This window comes from Ptychodera flava, chromosome 1 (assembly GCF_041260155.1).
Source record: "Ptychodera flava strain L36383 chromosome 1, AS_Pfla_20210202, whole genome shotgun sequence".
In the NCBI taxonomy this organism is placed as follows: Eukaryota; Metazoa; Hemichordata; class Enteropneusta; family Ptychoderidae; genus Ptychodera; species Ptychodera flava.
Window position 1 is genome coordinate 29,376,699 of NC_091928.1, and position 23,072 is coordinate 29,399,770.

The 23,072-nt window shown below is 37.6% G+C and overlaps 1 protein-coding gene across 3 annotated transcripts in view; it reads left to right on the forward strand.

Annotated features, from left to right (window-relative positions):
• Positions 1-23,072, forward strand: part of LOC139134859 (cytidine monophosphate-N-acetylneuraminic acid hydroxylase-like) — a 57,021-nt gene that overhangs the window by 1,029 nt on the left and 32,920 nt on the right. Inside the window, exons 1-7 of one of the 3 annotated variants that reach the window (XM_070701943.1) lie at positions 1,108-1,197; positions 17,235-17,465; positions 19,764-19,855; positions 20,349-20,458; positions 20,700-20,890; positions 21,298-21,445; positions 22,169-22,250. In XM_070701943.1, coding sequence (XP_070558044.1) covers positions 17,248-17,465; positions 19,764-19,855; positions 20,349-20,458; positions 20,700-20,890; positions 21,298-21,445; positions 22,169-22,250 — 841 coding nt within the window. In that variant the 5' untranslated portion in view covers positions 1,108-1,197; positions 17,235-17,247. Of the gene's footprint in view, positions 1-1,107; positions 1,198-13,262; positions 13,611-17,234; positions 17,466-19,763; positions 19,856-20,348; positions 20,459-20,699; positions 20,891-21,297; positions 21,446-22,168; positions 22,251-23,072 lie in introns of those variants that run through there. The other 2 variants (XR_011552892.1, XM_070701930.1) reach the window with 2 other exon arrangements.

Sequence of the window (23,072 nt, forward strand, 5' to 3'; positions counted from 1 at the left end):
TTGTTTTCAGTCAGCAACTTTTCTAATAAAACGTTTATTATCCATCGGCGATCCACTCTGTGACATTAATCCTTTGAGCGCCAAAGTCAATTTTGTCACCTTTACAAAATATACCACTATCAAATATTTTTCAGATTTTTTCCAAAATTTTGAAAAAAAAAACTGTAGTTAATTAAATGTGATGTCCATTTGCTCCAAAATTATCAAAACAAATACAGAAAAATTCATAAAAACTGGTAAAATGTTGCACTAAAATTTTGGTGGGAAAAATTACAGCACTCAAAGGGTTAACGCGGCCTGTAAGCTATCTGTCGTGATGTTTACAAATTGAGTTAAACCTCCTATGCGTTCAACGCATCGAGTCATTGACCAGGACAGTCCGGAGGGACTGCAGTGTCTGTGTGCAGACGGAATACAACTATGTTTGGGAAAGTGACGTAACAATGCGCTTCGGGCACAAATAATCGGATACACAAATTTTTCGTGCTCTACCACTGCTGGGGGTTCATTTTTAAATCTCTTGGTGTAAGAAAAATTGCCACCGTCTTCGTTTTTTCGAAAAGAAAGAGTTGACACAGAGGTGGCGGTCATTTTGGATTTCAAATATTGGAAAATGTGAAATTTGTTTCTCCAGTACAAAGCTTTGCACGGCGACCTGTAAAAGAATGGTTGCAAGTTTAATTCAAATTGGAAAAGTTTGAGCAAAACTTGTAAGTCCTGATATGTTCAACACATCAGGTTATTGCATACGCCACAGTCTGGAGGGCCTGCGCTAATATGTTTGTGTGCATAATACAACTGTTTTTTGGAAAAGTGACATGTTCGAATTGAATTAGAAAACAGGTCGATGTGAACAATCGGCGGTGCTAAGTTTGCCTGTTGCTAGCAGAAACTGTTCGCGGGGAAAACAAAAGAAAATAGACAGGATTGGAGGGGATTGTCTGCATTTAATAGTGCAAAATTCAAGGTCTTATTTGCATGATATAGAAGTCGTAATCGCTATACTATCGAAGCGCTCTCGGGAACATGTACAGTAGGGCCTGTTTGCTTACATAAGACGTTAGCAATCACAATAGAATGAAAGTCAAACTCTCGTCCAAGCTGGGTCATCAACATCAGTATTCTTAGCACTGAAGTCAAGTTTCGTGAATATTTTATGGATTGGCCAGCTTCTTCGGCAGGGTGTCTGCGGTCCAGGTGGGGCATTTCAATCTTGTCCAAGTTTAGGTGGGGGTCGGTCACCATATTTTTTATTGCTGTATGGGGCGCGTGGGCATTCTTTGCGGTTTTTTTTTTCACAGAAGGAAGGGTTAGAGTAGGTAGAACTAAAGCAAAATGTTGGTGATCCAAACACGAGAGAAATTCTTGAAGTTTGAGTATTGTGCCATAGTGAGCTTTCAGTGCCATCGCATCTCCTCTCCTCTCTGAGCCCAAATGATAAATAATGGGAAACCACGAACATGTTAAGTAGAACGCGCCTGGAAAGTGAAAGACTTAAACTTGTGCTCAAACTTTCCCGAATGAAACTTTCAACCATTCTCTTACCAAAGCAACAATAAAAATCGGGCGTCCCCTTGCAAATCTGGAACTAGCGAAACAAATTACCCAACATTTTGCGATATTTGAAATTCAAAATGGCCGCCATTCCTGTGTTAACTCTGTAGGGGAAAATTAAAATTCAGATTTTCGAAAAACTAAGATGGTAAAAGTTTTTCTTTCTCCAAGAGCTTTAAAATGAGCCCGCACAAGTGATAAATCAGAAAAGAACTGTCGAAATTTTAGAGTCCGACTATCTGTCCCCGAGGCGCGTTCTACTTTAAAGCTGCAAGCAGCATTACGGGGGCCAAAGCGCGGTTGTAATTTGCAGGAAAATCATTTTTTGTCCAATTTGTCAGCAGTGAATTTCCAGTCCATATACTTCTCCATATTCAAGCTACATTCACAAATACTGATGAGGGGGTAAGACTGGAAGAATTCAGGGGATTTGAAAATTCTGGGGGTAGTAGAGGGGGACTTGAAAGTTTTGCTCCGCGTAGAAGGTGGGGGCTGAAAATATTTTGGTTCCCTATTATTTTTTACATTTAACACGATTGGAACTAATTTGGGATAATTGGATGGTGAATTTAGGTCTTTTTAATCTGCAAATGTAAGCTCATCTGCTTTTCTTTTTAACTTACACACTTGTTTTATGAGTAATTTGTAACATTGCAACATTCAGCTACAGGGCACCAAACAATTTTGAGAAATATGAAAAATATGAAGATCCATTTGTTCCAAATTAGTTCCAATCGTATTCATCGGATAATATGTTTCATTGGATTGCCTGACAAACTAGGGAGTCTGACAATTTTTCAGACTCCCTAGTTTGTGAGGCAATTCAATGGAAAAAAGAATAACTTCACTGAAAACGGATTGCCATCTTGTCAGTTCTCCGTAATATCCTGTATTTACACATATTTCGTATTCTGTCTGACATGATTCATCACTAACCAATCAAAGTCAGACACACTAATATTCTTTCCCGCCAAAACCGGCAATACCACAGCCTGAATTCATCTCTTTACTTTAGTAGGCCTATATGTATTCATCACGGTGTATGCGTATACTCACAGCGCATCGCTCGCCACCGGAAGTGGTCGTCACTTGTCCCCAAACTGATAAACGATATCATTTTTACAGTAGTACAAAGTAGCTGTAGTAATAGAGTTTGAAGACATGAGTCGCCGTCTCTGTCTCCATCACTTGAACTCAAAAATATCTGCCACACAAATAATTCCACACGCAAAGATGTCATTTATCTAAATCTTAGTTGACAAGTTTTGCTGACAAAAGAATCTCCCTTTTCCTAAGACAGTGGGAAATTTAAATCAAAATTATTTGTTGCACCAGCGGCTAACTGATTACACATGCTCAGGTTTAATATACTAATTCGGGTAATTGGAAATGCCCCCGACTAAATTCATGAACGCCGCCTTGTTTTTTAGTGCCTGTAAAGAAACAAATACGAAACTTGCAAATTATTATTTTTAACACGCCTTTAGTAAAATAATTCACTGCCATTAACTGATAAATATTATTCTCCACCTAGTCATTGATGCAAGATATCATTACCATTACGACTAAAAAGTACTAGAAAAAGAAAGAAAACTATCGTGCATACGAAGGAGGACACAGTCAAGAATGCTTGGACAATCGGCTTTCATGTTTACAAGAGCGCCCTCTGTGTCAATAACTCGATGCAAAAATTCTCAGTTTTAGACAGAACGCTGGTTTTCAGCTTGCAATGGGGAGTTGAGCAGTACAGCTGCTATTGCAATGATAAAGATGCACAACACGTCCCCTGTTAAGTAAATGGGTTGTTATCATGGTAAAAATTGCCTATTTATGTTCAACTTTTTCACAGATTAAACAGAAAATCTACACCTACTCCGGTCTGACATAGCGTTTGTGAATTGTTTTCATCAGAGGGTAAACTGTTTGTTATACGCAATGCGTAGTGGTTCTACTAATGTATATAGCAAGTAATAATCAAATATATTGTATTCTTTCTTATTACAAATCATGAATCAATACTATTATTGGCCATTTAATCGTCGACTATGCAACTTCAGACAGAAATAACCCCTGGTGCGACACCAAGAGCTTAGCCTTGTTTCATATTAATTAAAATGTTTTAAAAAGCAGCATTCAGTTTCGAAACAAGCCAACACCTATGAGAATGACATTGGATGAGGCAGTAAACTGCCAAGTTGCGCTAACTCACACGAGAATTCAAAAGCGAGTTGCTGTGCGCCACCAACGGCAATAGCAATTACTAGTTTTGCTCGGCCGACTCTAAAATCATCCAACGGTGTAATTGGCTTGTTTTAACTGGTTTCCATTGGTCAACTTTATTGCTTTGCATTTTCAAGTGAAATTGTTGTAATATGCTATTATTTTTTGTACTCGTTAAAATACGCAGCAAACATAATGACTTACAAGCTATGCATAATTAATGGTGGGAACAATAATAATAATAGACGTCAATATCTTACGCTGTGCTCGCTCTCTTGGCAGGTATGTTACACAATATTTCAATAATACTGCAGATACATTTGAAGATAAGTATTTTTATGAAAATAATATATACGTATCTTTTTACTATTCAAACGCATTTAAGAATGTTCTTAGATAATTTGACAGTTTCTTTTTACACTCTGACGATAAATATTTTTGAAACATTTGGCACGCTGTGCACACAACAGTGTTCGTGTACATAAAAAGGCAACCAAAACAAAAGCCCAACTGTTCCTATGGCGTGTAATTTAAGTTGAAACTAAGTTCCGAGTCGCATTCTTTAGTTAGAGTCGCACTTTTCGAAGTTAGGTTGCGAGGATTCGAAGATAGGTTGTGAAGATAGAACCCTCTGACCCGATATGTAGGTACCAGTACTGATCGACGTACGATTTACATGCTAGGTGATACCTTCAACGTTCTTGACAATCATCCGTACCACTTCCGTGCCATACCTTACCATGCCATACTATACCATCTTTCCATCGAATGTAATTTTCAACCTTTTTTCCCTTCCGAGTTCAATTTCCCTGTCATGATCTCTTATACGAAATTCACAAAATTCACGTCTCATTTTAAAACTAGACAGATCTTTCTGGTGATTTTCCACTGTTTAATCTAATTTGAACATTTTTATGTCCGTATTTTATTACAATTACCACATCTGTAGCCTGTTGTTATTAAACTTACAGATAACAACGAGTGTGTGTGTCCTTTCTGTAATTTTAATTTTTATACTATTTATCATGTGACCAACTATCAACGAAAACAATTTGCAAAGAGCAACTACCCATAATTGTTATATAAGAGCTAACACGTACACATATTGACTGAATTTTACAGTAATGTTTTCATTAAAAATGTGTTTTTTTTACTTCTGACAAGCAGGCGAGACTGTACCAAAGATGAAACTATAGATTGTCACTCCTCACAGTAGTCCAATATATCACTTGTCCAGATCTCTGAACCGTATGAGATAATAAGAGCGATTAATTTTGAACAAAGGACAGGGGTTAAAAGATAGAGTCAATGAATTGGCAAGCTTGTTATCAAGTTGATTCTCTTGAACATAAATAACATTGACTGGAAAATTGCTGGAAAAGGGTTAGATATATTGTAACCAGCCTCCTGGGTCGTACAAACTCCATCACATATTATCTTTTTATGTGTTTTCTGATGGCACTGTTCAAAAAAAATTATCGAATGGTCGTAAAAATTAAATTAAATCCGTTTTAGCAAGATTTGATGTACATGATTTTAAGAAAGAATGCGAAATGACATGTCAACTTCTCATTCCTTCGCCAATTAACGTTAGAGAGGAAGAGGTCGTCAATTCTTTTCTGAAACTCAACCCTTCTAAAGCCTCTGGTCCAGATGGCCTGAAGGGTAGAGTCCTCAAAACATGTGCCTATCAGTTAAGTCACGTATTTACTCGTTTATTTCAACTGTTTTTGAACACCCACTTTGTACCCCGATCATGGAAATTATCCACTGTGATCCCTGTCCCAAGAAAACCACACCCAAAAACAACTAAATGATTATCGACCGGTGGCCTTGACCTCGATACTTGCTAAATGTATAGAAAGGTTGGTTAGTAACAAGTTGACAGCATCTGTGGCTGATCGCTTGGATCCATTACAATTTGCCTACAAGCCCAGAAGAGGGGTAGAGGACGCTAGTCTAATGTTAGTAAATCTAATCGCTGACCATCTTGAGCATCCAGCCAATTATGTACGCATTCTTTTCATGGATTTTTCCTCCACGTTTAATACAATACAACCACATCTTTTGATAAAAAGACTATTGGATTTAGGCGTTATCATTCTATCATTCTCTGGATAAGGCAATTTTTAAGCGATCGACCTCAACGTGTAAATTTAAATGGTGCAATGTCCGATGAACTAACGTTGAATACTGGTGCGCCACAAGGTTGCGTCCTCTCGATCGCCTGTACTCTTTTCAATTTACACGAACGAAATCATGTTATCGGATAATTTGTTGACTTTGCTGAAGTTTGCTGATGACATGGCACTAGTTGCCAGATTAAAAGGCGAAGTATCCTTGTCACGCTACTTTCCTGAAATTAATCGCCTGTGTTCATGGTTCAAAGACAGTTTTCTTACCTTAAATATCAAAAAACGAAAGAGTTGGTTCTTAATAATGGCAGAAAGCTAGAAAAAGTAGAATCTGTTACCATTGACAACCAACAGGTTGAAATAGTATCATCATTTCCATATCTAGGGTCCATAGTAGACCAGAAGTTAAGTTTCAAAGAGAATACAGACAAAATTTATAAGAAAGCTCACCAACGAATATTTATTCTGAGGAAGCTAAAGAGTTTCAATGTTAGCAGTCACATCCTTGTTTCTGTGTATCGTTGCTGTATTGAAAGCATTCTAACTTATAACATTGTCACATGGTTTGGTCATATTTCTGTTAAAGAGAGAATGCGACTAACGAAAATTGTAACATATGTAGTCGACTTGTCGGGACAAAGTTAAAAGATCTTGGAGAACTGTATACTTATGCTCTTCGTAGGAAAGGTTTATCCATTCTTGGTGATAAATCTCACCCATTGAATGACAAGTTTCAATATCTGCCTTCGGGACGCCGTCTACTTGTGCCCAGGGCTAGGAAGAATCTTTTAAGAAGTCATTTATACCGTCAGCAGTTGCTGTTTTAAATATGAATATGTCTGATTCCATCCGGAGAACCAGAGCAAACACCATTTTAAGTAAGAACTTTTAATATAGTGTTGTGTTTGTCTGTAACTATTGTATTGTTTTGTATGGTGTTGTCCGTATTTGGTGTTTTTATAGCGGTCCTGATGTTTAAAGACAACTTTCCATGATTTTATGGACAATAAAGTATATCTATCTATCTATCTAAAACTTCTGATTCTTCTAGGGAAATAGAGTATACACAAGTTCTAATTTGCAGAAATGAATACACCTGTTGAAATTATACTTAAGAATTGAGCTTGTGTTAAGATATAATTTTGAAAAAGAAATCTACAGAAGAGATGAGGAGTTAAATTTTTTAGGAAAAGCTGATAAACGTGTTTAATTCTTGCTTATTTATACCTTTCCTGTAATATGTTTTCTTTTGAATGGCATTGTAGTCATCTTTATCTCCGTACGGAATTCGACAAATAAAAGACAAAAAAGGACAGGGATCACCATTTTTATCTAAAACTGATCCTCTAGTTGGAAGTTTTGCCTTTATAGCTTACATATGATTTCCATGGCTTTCGTTTAAATTGGAATAGTAAGAGTGTACAAGAATCATTAGATTTTTCGGAGGAACATAAATCAGATAAATTTTTAAGGAAATGCAAAATGGAGGGGGACTTTTTAGCTCACTGGAGAATTCTCTCTCTCTCTCTCTCTCTCTCTCTCTCTCTCTCTCTCTCTCTCTCTCTCTCTCTCTCTCTCTCCTCTCACATATATACATATATATATATATATATATATATATATATATATATATATATATATATATATATATATATATAATATATATATATATATTATATATATATATATATATATATATATAAAATGTATACAATGTGCCCTCCCGGTTATCACCATAATGGCTTCATGGCAACCTCTGAACTTGGGCACAGAGCGTACGGTTATATACATATATATATATATATATATATATATATATATATATATATATATATATATATATATATATATATATATATATATATTATATATATATATATATATATATATATAAATCAAACAAGTTACTGGTGGCGCATAATACAAATTCTATTACCATGCCCTGTCCATCGCACTTTGATTGGTCGAGCTGAACCATGTGACTGCCCACAAATACACAGTTAAGGTTTGTTTACATGCTCGAGAATATGCATAATATCGTAATCATAGTAACTTTGCAGCTAAAACGAAAATTGTGATTTGTACAAAGATCATAATCAATCACAAAATAAAATGGAGCACTTGTGGACCAAGTTTTAGACATATTTTTCAAAAAAATCTTCGGATTTGCAAAATATTTGCAGCGCGCGCCCTACTCACTGACAAGTTCTGGGGCCCTGTTGTTTGACTGGGGTTTTTTTAACGTTTATTTATGAGCGCGGGCGAGAGGAAAGCCCGGGCGATTCAATGCTGTTCGTCGGATTATGAGATAAAAAAGTTGACACGAGAATACCCTCCATGAGTTGAAAAGATTACCGTAGCGTGTAGTTGTGACACGAAAATAGTTTTGCAGCAATCTGTACTATCTGACCGTACCAGCTATGTATGTAACAAAATTATTTAATTGTCTCAGAACTGAGTAACCTGCACTATAGCGTTAAAACTCCTCTTCCGTTAAGAAACGACATATTCATCTCAATTCCAAACATTCTTCAATATGCTCAGGGCTATCTATTGTCTTTCACTTTGCTGCAATCTGCAATATCCGATAAGCTGTGACTCAGCTCCGTGCAACGTTCACTAACGTTAAAACTCCGTCTAGGCTAAAAAATGATCAATCTATCTCATTCTGCAGCATCCTACAATACACTCAAGACTCTATCAAAGTCCACAGTCACTTTGCAGCATATCTGCAATATCCAACACGCTAAATGTATGTACAAAAATTATTAAAGTCTCAGCTCGGAGCAAACTGCACTGACGTTAAAATTCCGTCAAGGGTGAGACATTTCAAATCTATCTCAGTCCGTTGCAGCAATCTGCAATATGCAATGCGCAGTGAGTATTAGGAAACGGTCAAAATGTCTCAGCTCGGAGCAAATTGCAGTAACGTTAAAACTCCGTACAGGCTACGAAATTACCATTCTATCTCGGTCCGCAGCATCCTCTAATACACTCAGGACTCTATCAAATTCCACGGATACGAAAAGTCATTCACTTTGCAGCAATCTTCAATATCCGACACACTATGTGTAGATACGAAAACTGTTAAAGTCTCAGCTCGGAGCAATCTGCACCAACGTTAACACTCTGACCAAGCTAAGAAATGACCAGTCTATCTTAGTCCGTTGCATCCACAATAAATTCAGGACTCTATCTATATTCCACGGATACGAAAAGCCAATAGTGTGCAGCAATCTGCTATATCCAAACGTAGTGTGTATTAGGACACGGTCAAAATGTCTCAGCTCAGAGCAAAGTGCAGTAACGAAAACACTCCGTACAGGCTACGAAATGACCATTCTATCTCGGTCTGAAGCATCCCTAAATAAACTCCGGACTCTATGAAATTCACGGTCACGAAAAGTCATTCACTTTGCAGCAATATGCAATATCCGACACACTAAGTGTAGGCACAAAAATTATTAAAGTCTCAGCTCTGAGCAAACTGCACTGACGTTTAATAAAACTTCTTCCGGGTTATTAAATTACTAATCTATCTTAGTCCGTAGCATTCTCCAATTAACTCAGGACTGTATTTAATGTCCACGGTTACTCTTTCACTTGGCAGCAATCTGCAATATCCGACATGCTATGTATAGTACAAAAACAATAAATTCAGGACTCTATCGAAAGTCCACGGATACGAAAAGTCAATAGTTTGCAGCCATCTGCAACATGCAATACGCTATGCATATGACGAAACAGTCAAAATGTCTCAGCTCGGAGCAACCTGCACTAACGTTAAAACTCCGTCCATGTTAAGAGATTACTAATCTATATCAGTAAGTAGCATCATCCAATATGCTGGGCACCCTATCTATGGTCAACATTTAAGAAAAAAATGCAAAGTTTCCAACAAACTGCAATATCCATTACGCTGTATAGGCCTATATGACGAGACTTAAAATGTCTCAACTCGGAGCAAACTGCAAATAAAAACTACGTCCAAGCTTCAAAATGTATAATCTATCTCTGTCCGTTGTATCCTCCAATAAGCTCACAACTCTACCTAAAGGCCATGGATACGAAAAGTCAATTATTTGCAGCAACGTGCAGGATCCAATACGCTGTGTTTATGACGAAACGGTATAATGTCTCAGCTCCGAGCATACTGCACTAACGTTAAAACTCCGTCCAGGGCAAAAATGACCGATCACTCACGTTCGATTGCATCCACAATAATATCAGGACTATATCTAAAGTCCATGGTTACGAAAAAAAATATATCCGACACGCTATGTGTAGTACATAAATTATCAAAATGTCTCAGCTCGGAGCAAACTGCACTGATGTAAAACTCCGTCCATGTCAAGAAATTACCAATCAATCTCAGTCCGTCGCATCCTTCAATATGCTCGAGTCTCCATCTATAGTCAACATTTAAGAAAAAACGGCGAGTTTCCAACAAACCCCAATATCCAATACGCTGTGCATATGAAGAAACTTTTAAAATGTCTTGGCTCGGAGCAAACTGCACCAACGCTAAAACTATGTCCATGATAAGAAATTTCAAATCTATCTCAGTCCGTAGCGTCCCCTATCGGGTGTTGCCGATGACTGGCGACGAGATGGCTTCAGACTTTTTGTAGCCTGTTTGGCCAGAAATCATAGACCGGGTAGATCGGACAGTAATAATAACATTTATTTGTGTTATAATAGTACAAGAGTCCCCACACGGTTTAAATTGGCTTGTCAGATTGGTCTCACATTGATCGTCATATTGCTAATGTCTACCTTGCATGGGCAATTGCCAATGAACTATACAAATTTTTCGACCTGCTCCGCCACAGGACGGAGATATTATGTCTGAGCTCAGAGGGAGGCTGGCGGACCCTCCTCAATAATTAACTTCGACCTTCGAGCGTTCAGATATGACAACGCTCGCCAATGTGCCTTCATTGCTTCCAATATGTATTATACCTGGTGACGGAATTATTGAGAAAGAGCGATTGACCTCCCTCCTCTAAAATAAATCTGTAAACTTACATAGCAGTAACAAGCGAGGGTACTCATCGTGATCCTTGTAAAGTCTCTCACCAAATCAAGAATAACCAGATATGAACTGAAAATGCTCACGTGTTTCATTATATATTGCAGTCATATGTAAATTTTAACCTTTGCCACATGTTTGCAACTTCATTGAAAATATTATGATCAACGTAATGAACAATAATCACCGCAAATTTATAGGTCATGAAGTATACAAATATGTAATTAGTTGAAATAAAAATATCAAAGATATTTTACTGCTGTCATTGTATCACCACTTTATATAGCAAGTGTAATTACCATTGGCCAAGTCCTTCAAGCCATATATGCTGAGCTGTGAAAGCTTATTAGACATGCAAATTATAAATTAGCTGACATGAAAATGTGAAATGACTTTTGATATTGTTTTAACCTGGTATAATCATCAATGTACATAGCATATTTTGCCAACTTTGATTAAGTAAATCCAGTATATATCCCTAATAACCAAAGGTCATTAAATATGTAAATTAGGAATTGGCTTATAAAATGCTTAATGATTTTCAACAATGTTGTATCATGGTATCTGCAATATATGTAGCAAGTTTTGTCAACTTTGGTCAAGTTGATTCAGATATATATCTCTAATTAGGAAAGTTCATTTAATATGCAAATTAGGAATTGGCTGAAGAGAAAATGCTTGATGACTTTCAATAATATTGTATTATAGTATCTTTTAATGTACATAGCAAGTTTCATCAATTTTGATCAAGTCAATTCAGATAAATATCCCTAATTATGAAAATTCATTTAATATGCAAATTAGGAATTGGCTGAAGTAAAAATGTTTTTTGATTTTCAATAATATTATATCACAGTATCTTTGATGTATATAGCAAGTTTCAACAACTACAATCAAGTTAACTCAGATGTATATCCCTAATTTGGAAAGTTTATTAAATATGCAAATTGGAATTGGCTGAAATAAAAATGTTTATGACTTTCAAGAATTTTGTATCATTGTAGCTTCAATACATGTAGCAAGTTTCATCAACTTTGGTCCAGTCAATTTAAATATATATCTCTAATTAGCAAAGTTCATTAAATATGTAAATTAGGAATTGGCTGCAGTTAAAACGCTTAATGACTTTCAATAATGTTAAATCATAGTATCTTTAATATACATACCAAGTTTGGTCGATTTTGATTGAATCAAATCAGACATATATCCCTAATTAGGAAAGTTCATTAAATATGCAAATTAGCAACTCTCTTTCATGTCATCCCTTAATGGTTCCCACAACTGATATATCTTGGTGTGATCAACATTTGTAGCAAATCTCATCAAATTGTGTGAAGTCGTTTTTAATGAATATCCGTTTTTTTCTAAAATCATTAATTATGCAAATGAGCAAAAAGTATGCAAGCCACAACCACCAAAAACAAATCAGTTCTTGCCATTTGCTAACTGAATATATGTACCAGATTTGATTCTGATCTGATAAGCCGTTTTTGAGATATCGGACCAACAGACAGACAGACAGACAGACAGACAGACAGACAGACAGACACACGGACACACGGACAGACAGAGAGACAGACAGACATCGCTGCGACGTATGCTCACGTGTTAAACACGTGAGCAAAAAATCAACGTTGACATCGCAAATGTAGGTCCCATGGAAACAAATTACCCAATAGTTGCCATCCTACGTTGACTGTACTTGGAAAGGAAAATTTTCGACTTTTTCCCAAAACTGAGAAGGTAGAAGGTTTACGTATTCCAAAAGCGGTGGGCTGGAGAAGAATTGTAAAAGCGATGTGCGTCCCGATGTCTGTCCACAGTCACTTGTGATCTATTTCGCTCTTGGATTATGCGCACCATAAACGTGTGTACATATGCCTGAGAAAAACCAAGTCAGGAAACCAAATGACTATTTCCTATTAGGGATTATGCCACCATGTCGTCTTCGACGTTCGATTTTACTGTGAAAAGTAGCAAGTTCGTCTATCATGTAACCGTCGATCGTTCCCTATCATTCTCAAAATTTATACCTGGTACTTAATTTGCTTCAAAAACGCTCGTTTCGTGTGATTTTCCGCCGAATTCGACGGAGACATAGCCAAAACACAGGGGACTGTGGTCTTTCCCCCGAGGCGCATTCTACAAGTTTAGCAGACCAGTCAAAGACCTCAAGATTCGCGGTTAGTGAACTCGGGCATCGTGCCCTATAAACCAAGCACTGTGATTGGATGAAACGCGAAATACCTTTTGTCGCCAATTAGAAGGAGACATAAATAATCTACAGGTATTATAAAGAACGCGTACGCAACTTGCCTTTTCCAATTGACAGTAAATAGGGGAGGTTATTTGAGAAATGCAAGAATGAGGCATTGTTCGTGATTTGTGTTCTTTCAAACTCAAACTTCAAACCCCGTGCGTGCTATATACATCTATGCGACGGTGCCAAGCATTCTAAACCGTGTAGATTGCGCCTTATCGAGTATATGGGAGACGTGAGTCAACAGAGATCATTGCCACAGGGATGACGGTGACTCCCACTTGATTCATTTTAAAAAGTCGATTTCTGCCATTTTTCCGTCGGATTAAGAAGTTGCAAGTTACGGGACCTTTTCATCGAGCATAGAAGACAGAGATCAAAACAATCGGGCGCGTCTTCAACTCGAAAGGTGCGTTGTCATGTGTTCACAAATGCTGTTTAGCGCTACCGTGATTTATTCATGTTGCAGACCTTACAGCAAAAGTTCTTTTGGGGCGATTTGACAAAAAAAATTCGGTTGTCGGTACTGTAAACCCCATGTCGTTCCTTTAAGATAACTTCTTGTGCGGGGCTTGGGTAGGTTTTGAGATTGTTACCGCGGGAATTTGTAGCGAAGGGAATCATCAAAGGCTTTAAGAAAGACAGAACGCGCCTCGGGGTCAGATATTTGGACTCTCAAACTTTTACAATTCTTTTCTGATCTACCACTTGCGGGGTCTTATATTTAAAGCTCCTCTATATTCGGACTCTCTGCCTTAAGGGAAGATAATGCATACTACCTTAAGGTAGAACGCACCTTTGGGACAGACATTCGGACTCTCAAACTTTTACAATTCTCTTCTGATATACAACATATTGGGGTTCATTTTAAAGCTCTTGGTGTAAGAAAACTTTCTACCGGCTTAGTTTTTCGAAATTCGAAAATTTATTTTTCTCCATAGAGTTAACACAGGGATGGCGGCCATTTTGAATTTCTAATATCGGTAAATCTTGGGCAATTTGTTTCTCTAGTACCAAAATGTGCACTGTGACCCCCTATTTTTATTCTTGATTTTGAAAGAGAATGATTGAGAGATTCATTGAGGAAAGTCAGAGCAAAAGTTTAAGTCTTTCACTTTCGAGGTGCATACTACCTTAAGGGAAAATAATAGCTACATACGGAGATGTTTGTTTAACCTTGTCGGTACATGTACCATGAAAGAGGGTACTTTCTGGGTCTTGCTAATTTTAAATGTAAATGACATGTTGGGCACAAGGTTTGGAGATCGGGCTCTAAGTTTTCAACAATGAAAGCTTAACGATTTTCGTACTTGGAAATGTATGCTATAGCTACCGCACTATGTCATAAAACAGGTAAACACCGAAATTTTGTTGATAAAAACGGGGAAGCTGTCACTGATTGGTTATCACTGATTGGTCTTAGGTCCCCCTTTTCTTCATTTGGCCGTTGGACTTTTTGTGTTGAAGAGGGGGGACTTTTATCAACTCAAATACCCTTTATTATCAACTTCAATGCTTTTTATTGCTACTTACATGTATAAATTTTCTCTAACATGTTGGCGGTGGTTTTGATGTAAAACAAACAAGGGGCGGGCGCTCAGTATATGAGTATTGCCTAGAAACATACATGGGTGGGGGCTGAGGGCAATTTGACTTTGGTTATTTTAATGTCAGAAGAGAAAGCCGTTTTCAAGGGTCACATTCGGGGATAAAGCTGTTAATTTTGATGATTTTATGCACTATTTTTGTTCTAAGTGTCAACTACAGTTTCTTGTTCTACTTTCAAAGCATGTTAATATACACAATATTGAGCTGGTTGATTTAGCTTGTAACTGTGTAGACTGTTTGATATTGTTGACAAGTGAATTCTTGTCTGGTTAGACATCAGATGTGCATGACAAAAAGTGCTATTTATACTTACAGACATATATGATGACGACAACAACAACAACAACAACAAACAATAATAAAATATTTTTGCTCCACCAAACAATTACAAGGTAACAAATTAACAACATTATAAAACTATCATCGCAATAAAACCACACCAAAACTGCTGAAGTCATTGACAATGGCGATTGCTCACATTGTTGTAATTGTTGATCTGAGTTTTAAATGTTTATTGCACTTGGTATGAATGATTTACAAAAAGATTCTTGTGAATCACTTGCATCTGCATCGTCTTTCGGACGGTATCACTTCTTTCAAACTGACAATATTATGGATGGCAAGTATCATTGACAATCCTCGGTACCTTCTATGCCTTTTGTCTCATGCTAAGGGGTCAAACTACATGATGTTGCAATGCATTGTGGGTAAAAAGTCGACTTCTTCTACGGCAAGGGTTTGAGACAGTGATTTGATGAATACTTTTAACATAAATATAATCGTTGTCATGGCAAAACGTTCGATTCGCTCGTGAATCAAGCTAAACTTAACCCTTTCACCACCATGGTTTGGTCCAAACCCATTGTTATCAATGGTAAGTGTGGACCTCTATACAGGGAATTGGGGATGAAAAGGTTAAGCATCTTGTCAACTTTTTTTAAGTATTTCCGGTATGAAATTTCTGTATAAGATACCTTAAATTTTACTTCAGCTTAATTTGTGTTGTACTTTTAGAAATCCTCGTCGATCGCCTTTTATGACTTACCTAGGTGGCATAATCGTATTTAAAGTACCGGGCATTGCTTGGCATGCTTGCGCTTATCTGTGAATGGAAGTTGAGTTTATTGTTTCTTGCTCATATTTGCGCGGCAATGTGTACAACTCGTGCAAGTTGGGTTCTATTCCTAACACTTAAGGTAGTATGCGCCTCCAAAGTGAAAGATGTGTAGAGGAGACAGGCTACAAACAGCCTTGTATACAGATAGAACTAGGTTGTACATATAGCGATAAGATATGGCGGATACCATTGTAGAAGTGTAAACATTCCAACGGATGAGGTACCAATGTCACAATTCAAAATAAGTCACATTGCCCGCTTTAAAAGACAGTTCAAGCGATCCATATCCTTTTGACTACAACAACCCCAAATACTAAGACACTAATCAACATATGGTACAATGAAACTGTTACAAAACTAAAGCCATGTCACATTCTATGATATCAAAAGTAAGTACGCAAGTCTTTCAGTTAGGTTTTTGTAGACCTTTTTAACTGACACCAAAATTTCTCAGCCTCCTCGACAGAAACATAAGTATAGCATGGTTATCTTAAATATGTAGTTAGTAGTTGCATTGGAATTCTGCCTTTATTTTTTTTTCAAAGTAAGCCCGTATAGGTATTTGAAATACTCAACAACTTCTAGACCGACCATCCACCGTCAGCGGCTCTGGTGCCAGATATCTACTATTGGACGTATCTACTATCAATTCAAGCGCCATATCATCAGCCTATTTACACGAACACGTGACATGGGTTTGAATTTTCATTCCATTTTCAGATCAGGTGATGAAACATAGCCTCGAGGAGCATTCTGTGCTGAGAACAAGTTTGCCTCAGTGAGGAGATAGCATTCATCAGTACTCTTTGTGGCATGTGATGAGGAAAGTTGGTGTTGACATGCAAAACAAAAATAACGGGGTGAAAAAATCAGAGAAAGCTACACACACCCGGTCATGTATTTCGGGTTTCGCTCATTTCTTTTTCCGCCGAGACGTCACAGTCAAATTTCGATTGTTAGAGGAAAAGAATAAAAAAAATAATATATTGCAGCATGGGTACACCTACCAATAAGTCAAAAAAATATACTGTTAAAACGTTATTTTACACTATTTTTCTTTTTTCTCAAACTAAGCAAGAGCTAGCTAAATAAGCGGAACTCTAAGTACACGAGCGGGTGTTTACCGGTACTGTCCCTTTAATGTCATGACACATAACCAGAGTACGCGAACGCAGGTCAAGTCCATGGCTCTCGGTTCTGTGGCCATGTACCAAAGATTATATGATTAATTGAGGTTGTTCGTGGTAATATAACATTCTCAGCATTTGTATGTTTTTCCTTTTTTCATTTCTCTGTTTTGTTTATAAGTGTTTGAGAAGAAATGCCACAGGAGTCGGTCACCGTGCTGGAGCTATCGTCCGAAGAGACGCGGCGGCTCAAACCGGGAGTCAACCTTATTTCCAGGTCTCCAGATGAACGATTCATCATCTTTAAGAAGACCAACGACAAAGTCAACAGCGAGTCCTTCAGAGCGTGCAGGAACACATGCAAACACCAAGGCGGAATCTTTGTCAGGGACATCGAAGATCTCAATTCGGAGTAAGAGAGAGAGAGTTTGGTTTTCATGTTTAAAATTATAAAGTCCCGTTGACTGTATTTTTTGCATTCAACTAAACAACACAGCATCTTTTAATCTTCGGAGAATTAGTTTGAATTTCCATTATAAAGTAACATTTGTGTATTATTTTAATCTTTGGTTGCGGTTATGGTCATTAATGTAGGAGTTTAAGCGTGTGTTAATGGCGGCCATTTTTTTAAAATTGCGAATTTTAGTCGTTAAAATGTAAGTTGCGCGTTCGTTTCCAATGCTTTAAAAACGTCTGTGGTCACACTTCGGGAAACATTTTTACATGAGTTGCATTTGATTTCAGGATCCGGACATCTTCTCGAAAAAATGGCGCAGTGTAAAAAAAAAGGCAAAAAGATGCAGCTTGTGGGGTTTTCAGTCTTTAACGTCAGAAGAAAGGTTCTTTAGTAGCTGCATAATCAGTTGGCATGACAACGCGTCTACAGCGGTGATGAAAATTGTGACGATAAACTTCTTTTGACATCATTGTAACTGATTGACCATGAACGAATTACTTTTTTTTATTTAGAAAAATCAATTTCTAACAGATCTTCATCATGACGCTCTGATGAAATCCCACAATTCATTGGTTGCGTTTTAAATGTCAACTGGGAATTTTTTGCTTCAAGTCTGTCTTTATCTCAAAACTATAAACGTCAGTCAGAAATTTATCAAAACACAACATCTCAGACACCGAGCGTTCCAGATCCGAGAAACTCAGAACGATAACTTAGCAGCTGAGCTTTCCATCGCAAGCTGATTAAAATTCGACCAATCGAAAAGAGGCTTACAGCCGTCACTAGTTGTGGATTGCAGCATCGTATTCAAAACGCAAACTGATTGGCTCCTGCAGAGCAAGAAATTCGACCACGATCTTCTATGACGATGGTTGAGATGCAGTGGGGTGACTATAGCAGTTAACGAGAACTGCAGGATAGGGGGAAGTCGCTGCACATTGACTCAGTATTTTGTCGATTGAGAAACTAGCTTGCTGGATTTCAAACTCCGCCCATCGTCTTAAAGAGCTGATGAAAGCTTCGTCAACGCCTGAAATCGATCCAATCTTTAATGGAAGTGGTGGCACGTTAAGACACGAAGGCATTTACATAAGGAGTTTCAAAACTTTTCTCTCTATATGATTGATGCCTAGGTTCATGTTCACATATATTTTCGAATCATTTTAACAGTTAAAATGACCTTGACTGCCCATGTAGTGCATTCAGTTTTATATTTGAAAAATACACTAGCTTATTTTGAAAATTTGTGGCGTCTGTGCCACTCCAAAAGTGTCTTAACAATCAAGCTTGTTAACAACAATCAAGAGTTGCATGAATACAATGGCTAAAGAAACCGAGTCTGTAAGTCCCTGATCGCCTTTGTGTCAAAGGAATTCCTGAATATATAAGGGTATTTGTCGACCATGCACATCGCTCCAGTTTGAACATGTTTAGATTTGCTCTTTATAATTAGTATATCGAAACTGGCATCAAGCTATAGACATGGACCTTATTTACACTATTTTGTGTCCCGAGGAGAAGATCTACATGAAGCATATGAAAAACCGGCAAATATAACCATAAACCATGTATAAACAAACCCTTAACGCATCCCCCACCTTTCGATTTTCACACTTTATTATGAACAATAAAATCTGTAGGGTTTTCCTCAGGCACAGAACACTGGAACCGCTTACGTTTGGCGAGGGCAACTGTGAATAATCAGTCCGACTGTTTTAATTAGGTTTAATTTTGATGATTTTTTCACTATACTTGTGTTTTATATCAACTGCAAGTTCTTTGTCAACTCTACAAAGCATGCAAAAACGCCACTATTTTGTTATGCTTGTCAACACAGAGTAAATACGTGTAAAATGGCACTTTTATTGTTTACGCTTGAATTCTAGTACGGACCAGAATTCACTTGGCAACAATAAAAATGCAGTCTACACATGTACAGGCTGAGTTGACAAGCTGAATACTGTGTATCTCAACATGGTTTAGAAAGTATAACAAGAAACTGAAGTTGACATCAGAACACAAATTTTAAACGGTTATAGCTACTGTCCCTTTAAACACAGCCTGTAATATACTGACGTGTCCTTAAATCTGCTTGAAAATGTCTTACTGTGTACACGTAAAAACACGTAAATTCTTTCCATAAAGTGCTGCAAGAGACATGAATCATTTCATGTCTGAGCACCCACTATACACTATTCTTCAGTTTTTCCACCGCAGGGAAATCCTTATGACAATTTCAACTGTTTTTTGCAGTGTAGTGAGTTGTACGAAGCATGGCTGGCTCCTCGACTGTTCCAATATGTTGTACGTCAACCCTCCAAAGAGTTTCAAGCAAGACGAAATACGTAAGGATCATTTGTCACTGTACTTCTGTTGTTAGAAATATGGACTGTCTGCCTGACATAGATACATACATACATAGATACATACACACATACACATACATACATACATACATACATACATACATACATACATACATACATACATACATACACACATACATACGTATACACACACACATACATACATACATACATACATACATACATACATACATACATACATACATACATACATACATACATACATACATACATACATACATACATACATACATACATACACTGGTTTAAGAGGAACCCAAGCATTAGTAGGTCAGTGGACAAAATAATGACGTCGAGCCAATTAACCACGTTTCTTTAAGTTTTTGCAAAATGTATCAAAATTGAACTGCAGTTAGAGTTGTATTTTGATGTCACAAAATGTGAAGCATTTACACTGAGCAGACAGACGTTTGCATAATTAACAACTCACTGGCTTCCTTCCTCATTTAAGTGCCAGAAATCGACGAAGAGGGCTGTCTCAAATTAATCGAACTCAACCCTCCTCGACCATGGACTTGCGCCGTTCGAGACAGGAGACCCATACTGCAAGGCGAAGTAAAGGTAAGACTGAACGAGTTAGCTAGCAAGCTTCAACAGACGCCATCTTTACCGAAGAAACAGAATATTATCGGTAATAGTGATATTGTAACTAAGAGATCGTAAGCTTACATTGTCGAATGTCTCGTTGTCCGAGACAGCGATGAAGAAAGGAGTTGTTAAAATAAATAACGATAAACTTATGAAAGAGCAGAATTACATATCACTGCTATCTGTCATGTTTGACTTTCTTATTCTTTTTCAGTTTACATATTTCAGTCACGCATGCGTGGAGATAAAGCTTGGCGACGTCATAATGTTCACCGACCCCTGGCTGACGGGGCCATCGTTTGCACGTGGGTGGTGGCTTCTGCACGAGCCCCCATCCGATTGGCTGGATCGCCTGGCGAAAGCTGACCTCGTTTACATAAGCCATTTACATTCTGATCACCTCAAGTAAGACATTTGTCTAAGATTAAAAATCCACAATTCTTTGTGCAAAGTTACAAAGGACCAACCAGACACCATTACACAATAATATTCATTATATTTTGAAAAGACACGTGCGTCAGAACTCAGTAGCTTGTTGGGATAAGACCCTGTCATCATTGTACTGTCGAATGAAGAAAATTATAAGACAGCTTTCGTCTTAGAGAATGGAGAGATGGAATGTTGTTTCGTACAAACATTATACTGGCACTGCAGTCACGTGGTAAACTTGAAAGAATACGAAAAGCATTCTTCTATGCAACGTTTAGGTGATTTTTTCAGACTGTACAGAGTAGACACAAGAACGGCAATTCTGCATTGGGCTGTTACAATGAGTACCTAACTGTTCCTTGTCCCGCTATGTTTTGTTTTAGCTATCCAACACTTCAAATGTTGCAAGCCAAGAATCCCAACGTTCCATTTTACGTCGGAAATACGAACCCGCCCGTGTTCTCCAAGATGAAACAGAATGGTGTCCACATGAATAACATCAACGTATTAAACTTCGGAGTTTGGAAAGAGGTAAAAAATAAATGGTATAAAATAAGGCAGAATACACTTCAAAGAGAAAAACGTAAGCTTACACTTGAAATAAACTTTTCTCTTTCAAAATAAATATTTTTTTTATTTGCAAAGAGAAATAAATTACTTTCAATTTACGGATATTTTGAAATTAAAAATGGCCGCCACCCCTGTGTTAACTTTATGGGAACAAAATAAATTTTGGAGTTTCACAAAAATCAGGCTGTAAATATACATACATTCTAAGAGCTTCAAAGTGAGCCGACACAAGTTGTAGACCAGAAAAGTTTTGTGAAAATGTTCGCATGGAAAGCATGGAAATTTTACAGCAAACGTTGAAATTTCTGACAAGCCAAATCAAGCGTATTAGCTACAGCACGTTCTATGACCTTCACCGTACCCAAATTTACATCTTTCCAAACCTCATATTTCTGCTATGAAAGAGGACTCTCGATAAATTAATCTCAGTTCTTTCCGGTCCGCAAAACTTCATCATGATGAACTCAGTTGCAACACCGCAAAACGCCGCTGAAGGCGAGATAAACCACAACCGAAATACCAGCTGAACTTCACCCAAATACATTACTGTACGAGGCTGTGCACAGCCTAGCCTGTCACTCCCCAGACAACAGTCGACTGTACTCGACAATAACCCGTGGGGGGGGGAGCAAAATTTGACCATACTGCTGTAACGAATGTGAGTTTATTTTCCTTTTATTTCAGATAAACTCAGATCTACGCATTATGATTCTAATGGACGGCGTCCACCCTGAAATTGATACATGCATAATTATTGATTATAAAGGTAAGACAAACGATTGTAATCGACTGCTCAGGTTTTTGATACCGTTTGTTTTACCGGCATTGCATTTCGTCTTATTATTAAGACTTAGACTTAATCAGCTCAGCGCTCAGGTGTATGAAAAGAATCACTGCATATATTTAAAAAGATATGTCTGTGTGTCGGGGCAAACATTAGTGAACGAAGTTCTTTCAGATTTACTAGATCATCAGCCCTGCATGGTGTGCTTCAAACTAGGGCGTCACCGCGGTTCGAAAATAACGGTAGTCCCTGGTCCCCGGACAACTAAATATGTTGACCTAAGGGACTGACACTTGCTGCATATATCATGGAATAGAAACCGCAGTGTACAGCTGATTGGGGTGTGTGGGCTCTGAGCTAACTTGGAGACTCTTCGGAATAACGGTGTATCAGTAATTGTGCATCAGCTTGGTGAATTTTGAAGAATAATGATCAATTGATCATCAGCTTTGATTTATTCATGCTTAATCTCCCGTGGCCATTCAGGATAATAAAAAAGTTAGGATATGGAGGATGTTGTACCTTTTTGTCTCGTGACTACACTGGATGATTAGCTTATCAGGCTGTATTCACAAACACCTCTGAAGGGAGGGGGCGAGAGATTCAAAAAAAAGTTCTCAGATTTTTTAAAATACCCCCCAACAAATCTGTGTTCAAGTCTCCCCTTCTGACAGGCTATAATTTTGAACCCCCCCCCCCCCAAAGAAAAAAATATGAAGGCAAAATGTGGCCGATATAGTGCTTCGTCCAAAAATATCAAATCATAAGACACGGGAGTTTTTGGGCAAACTATTAATATTTTCA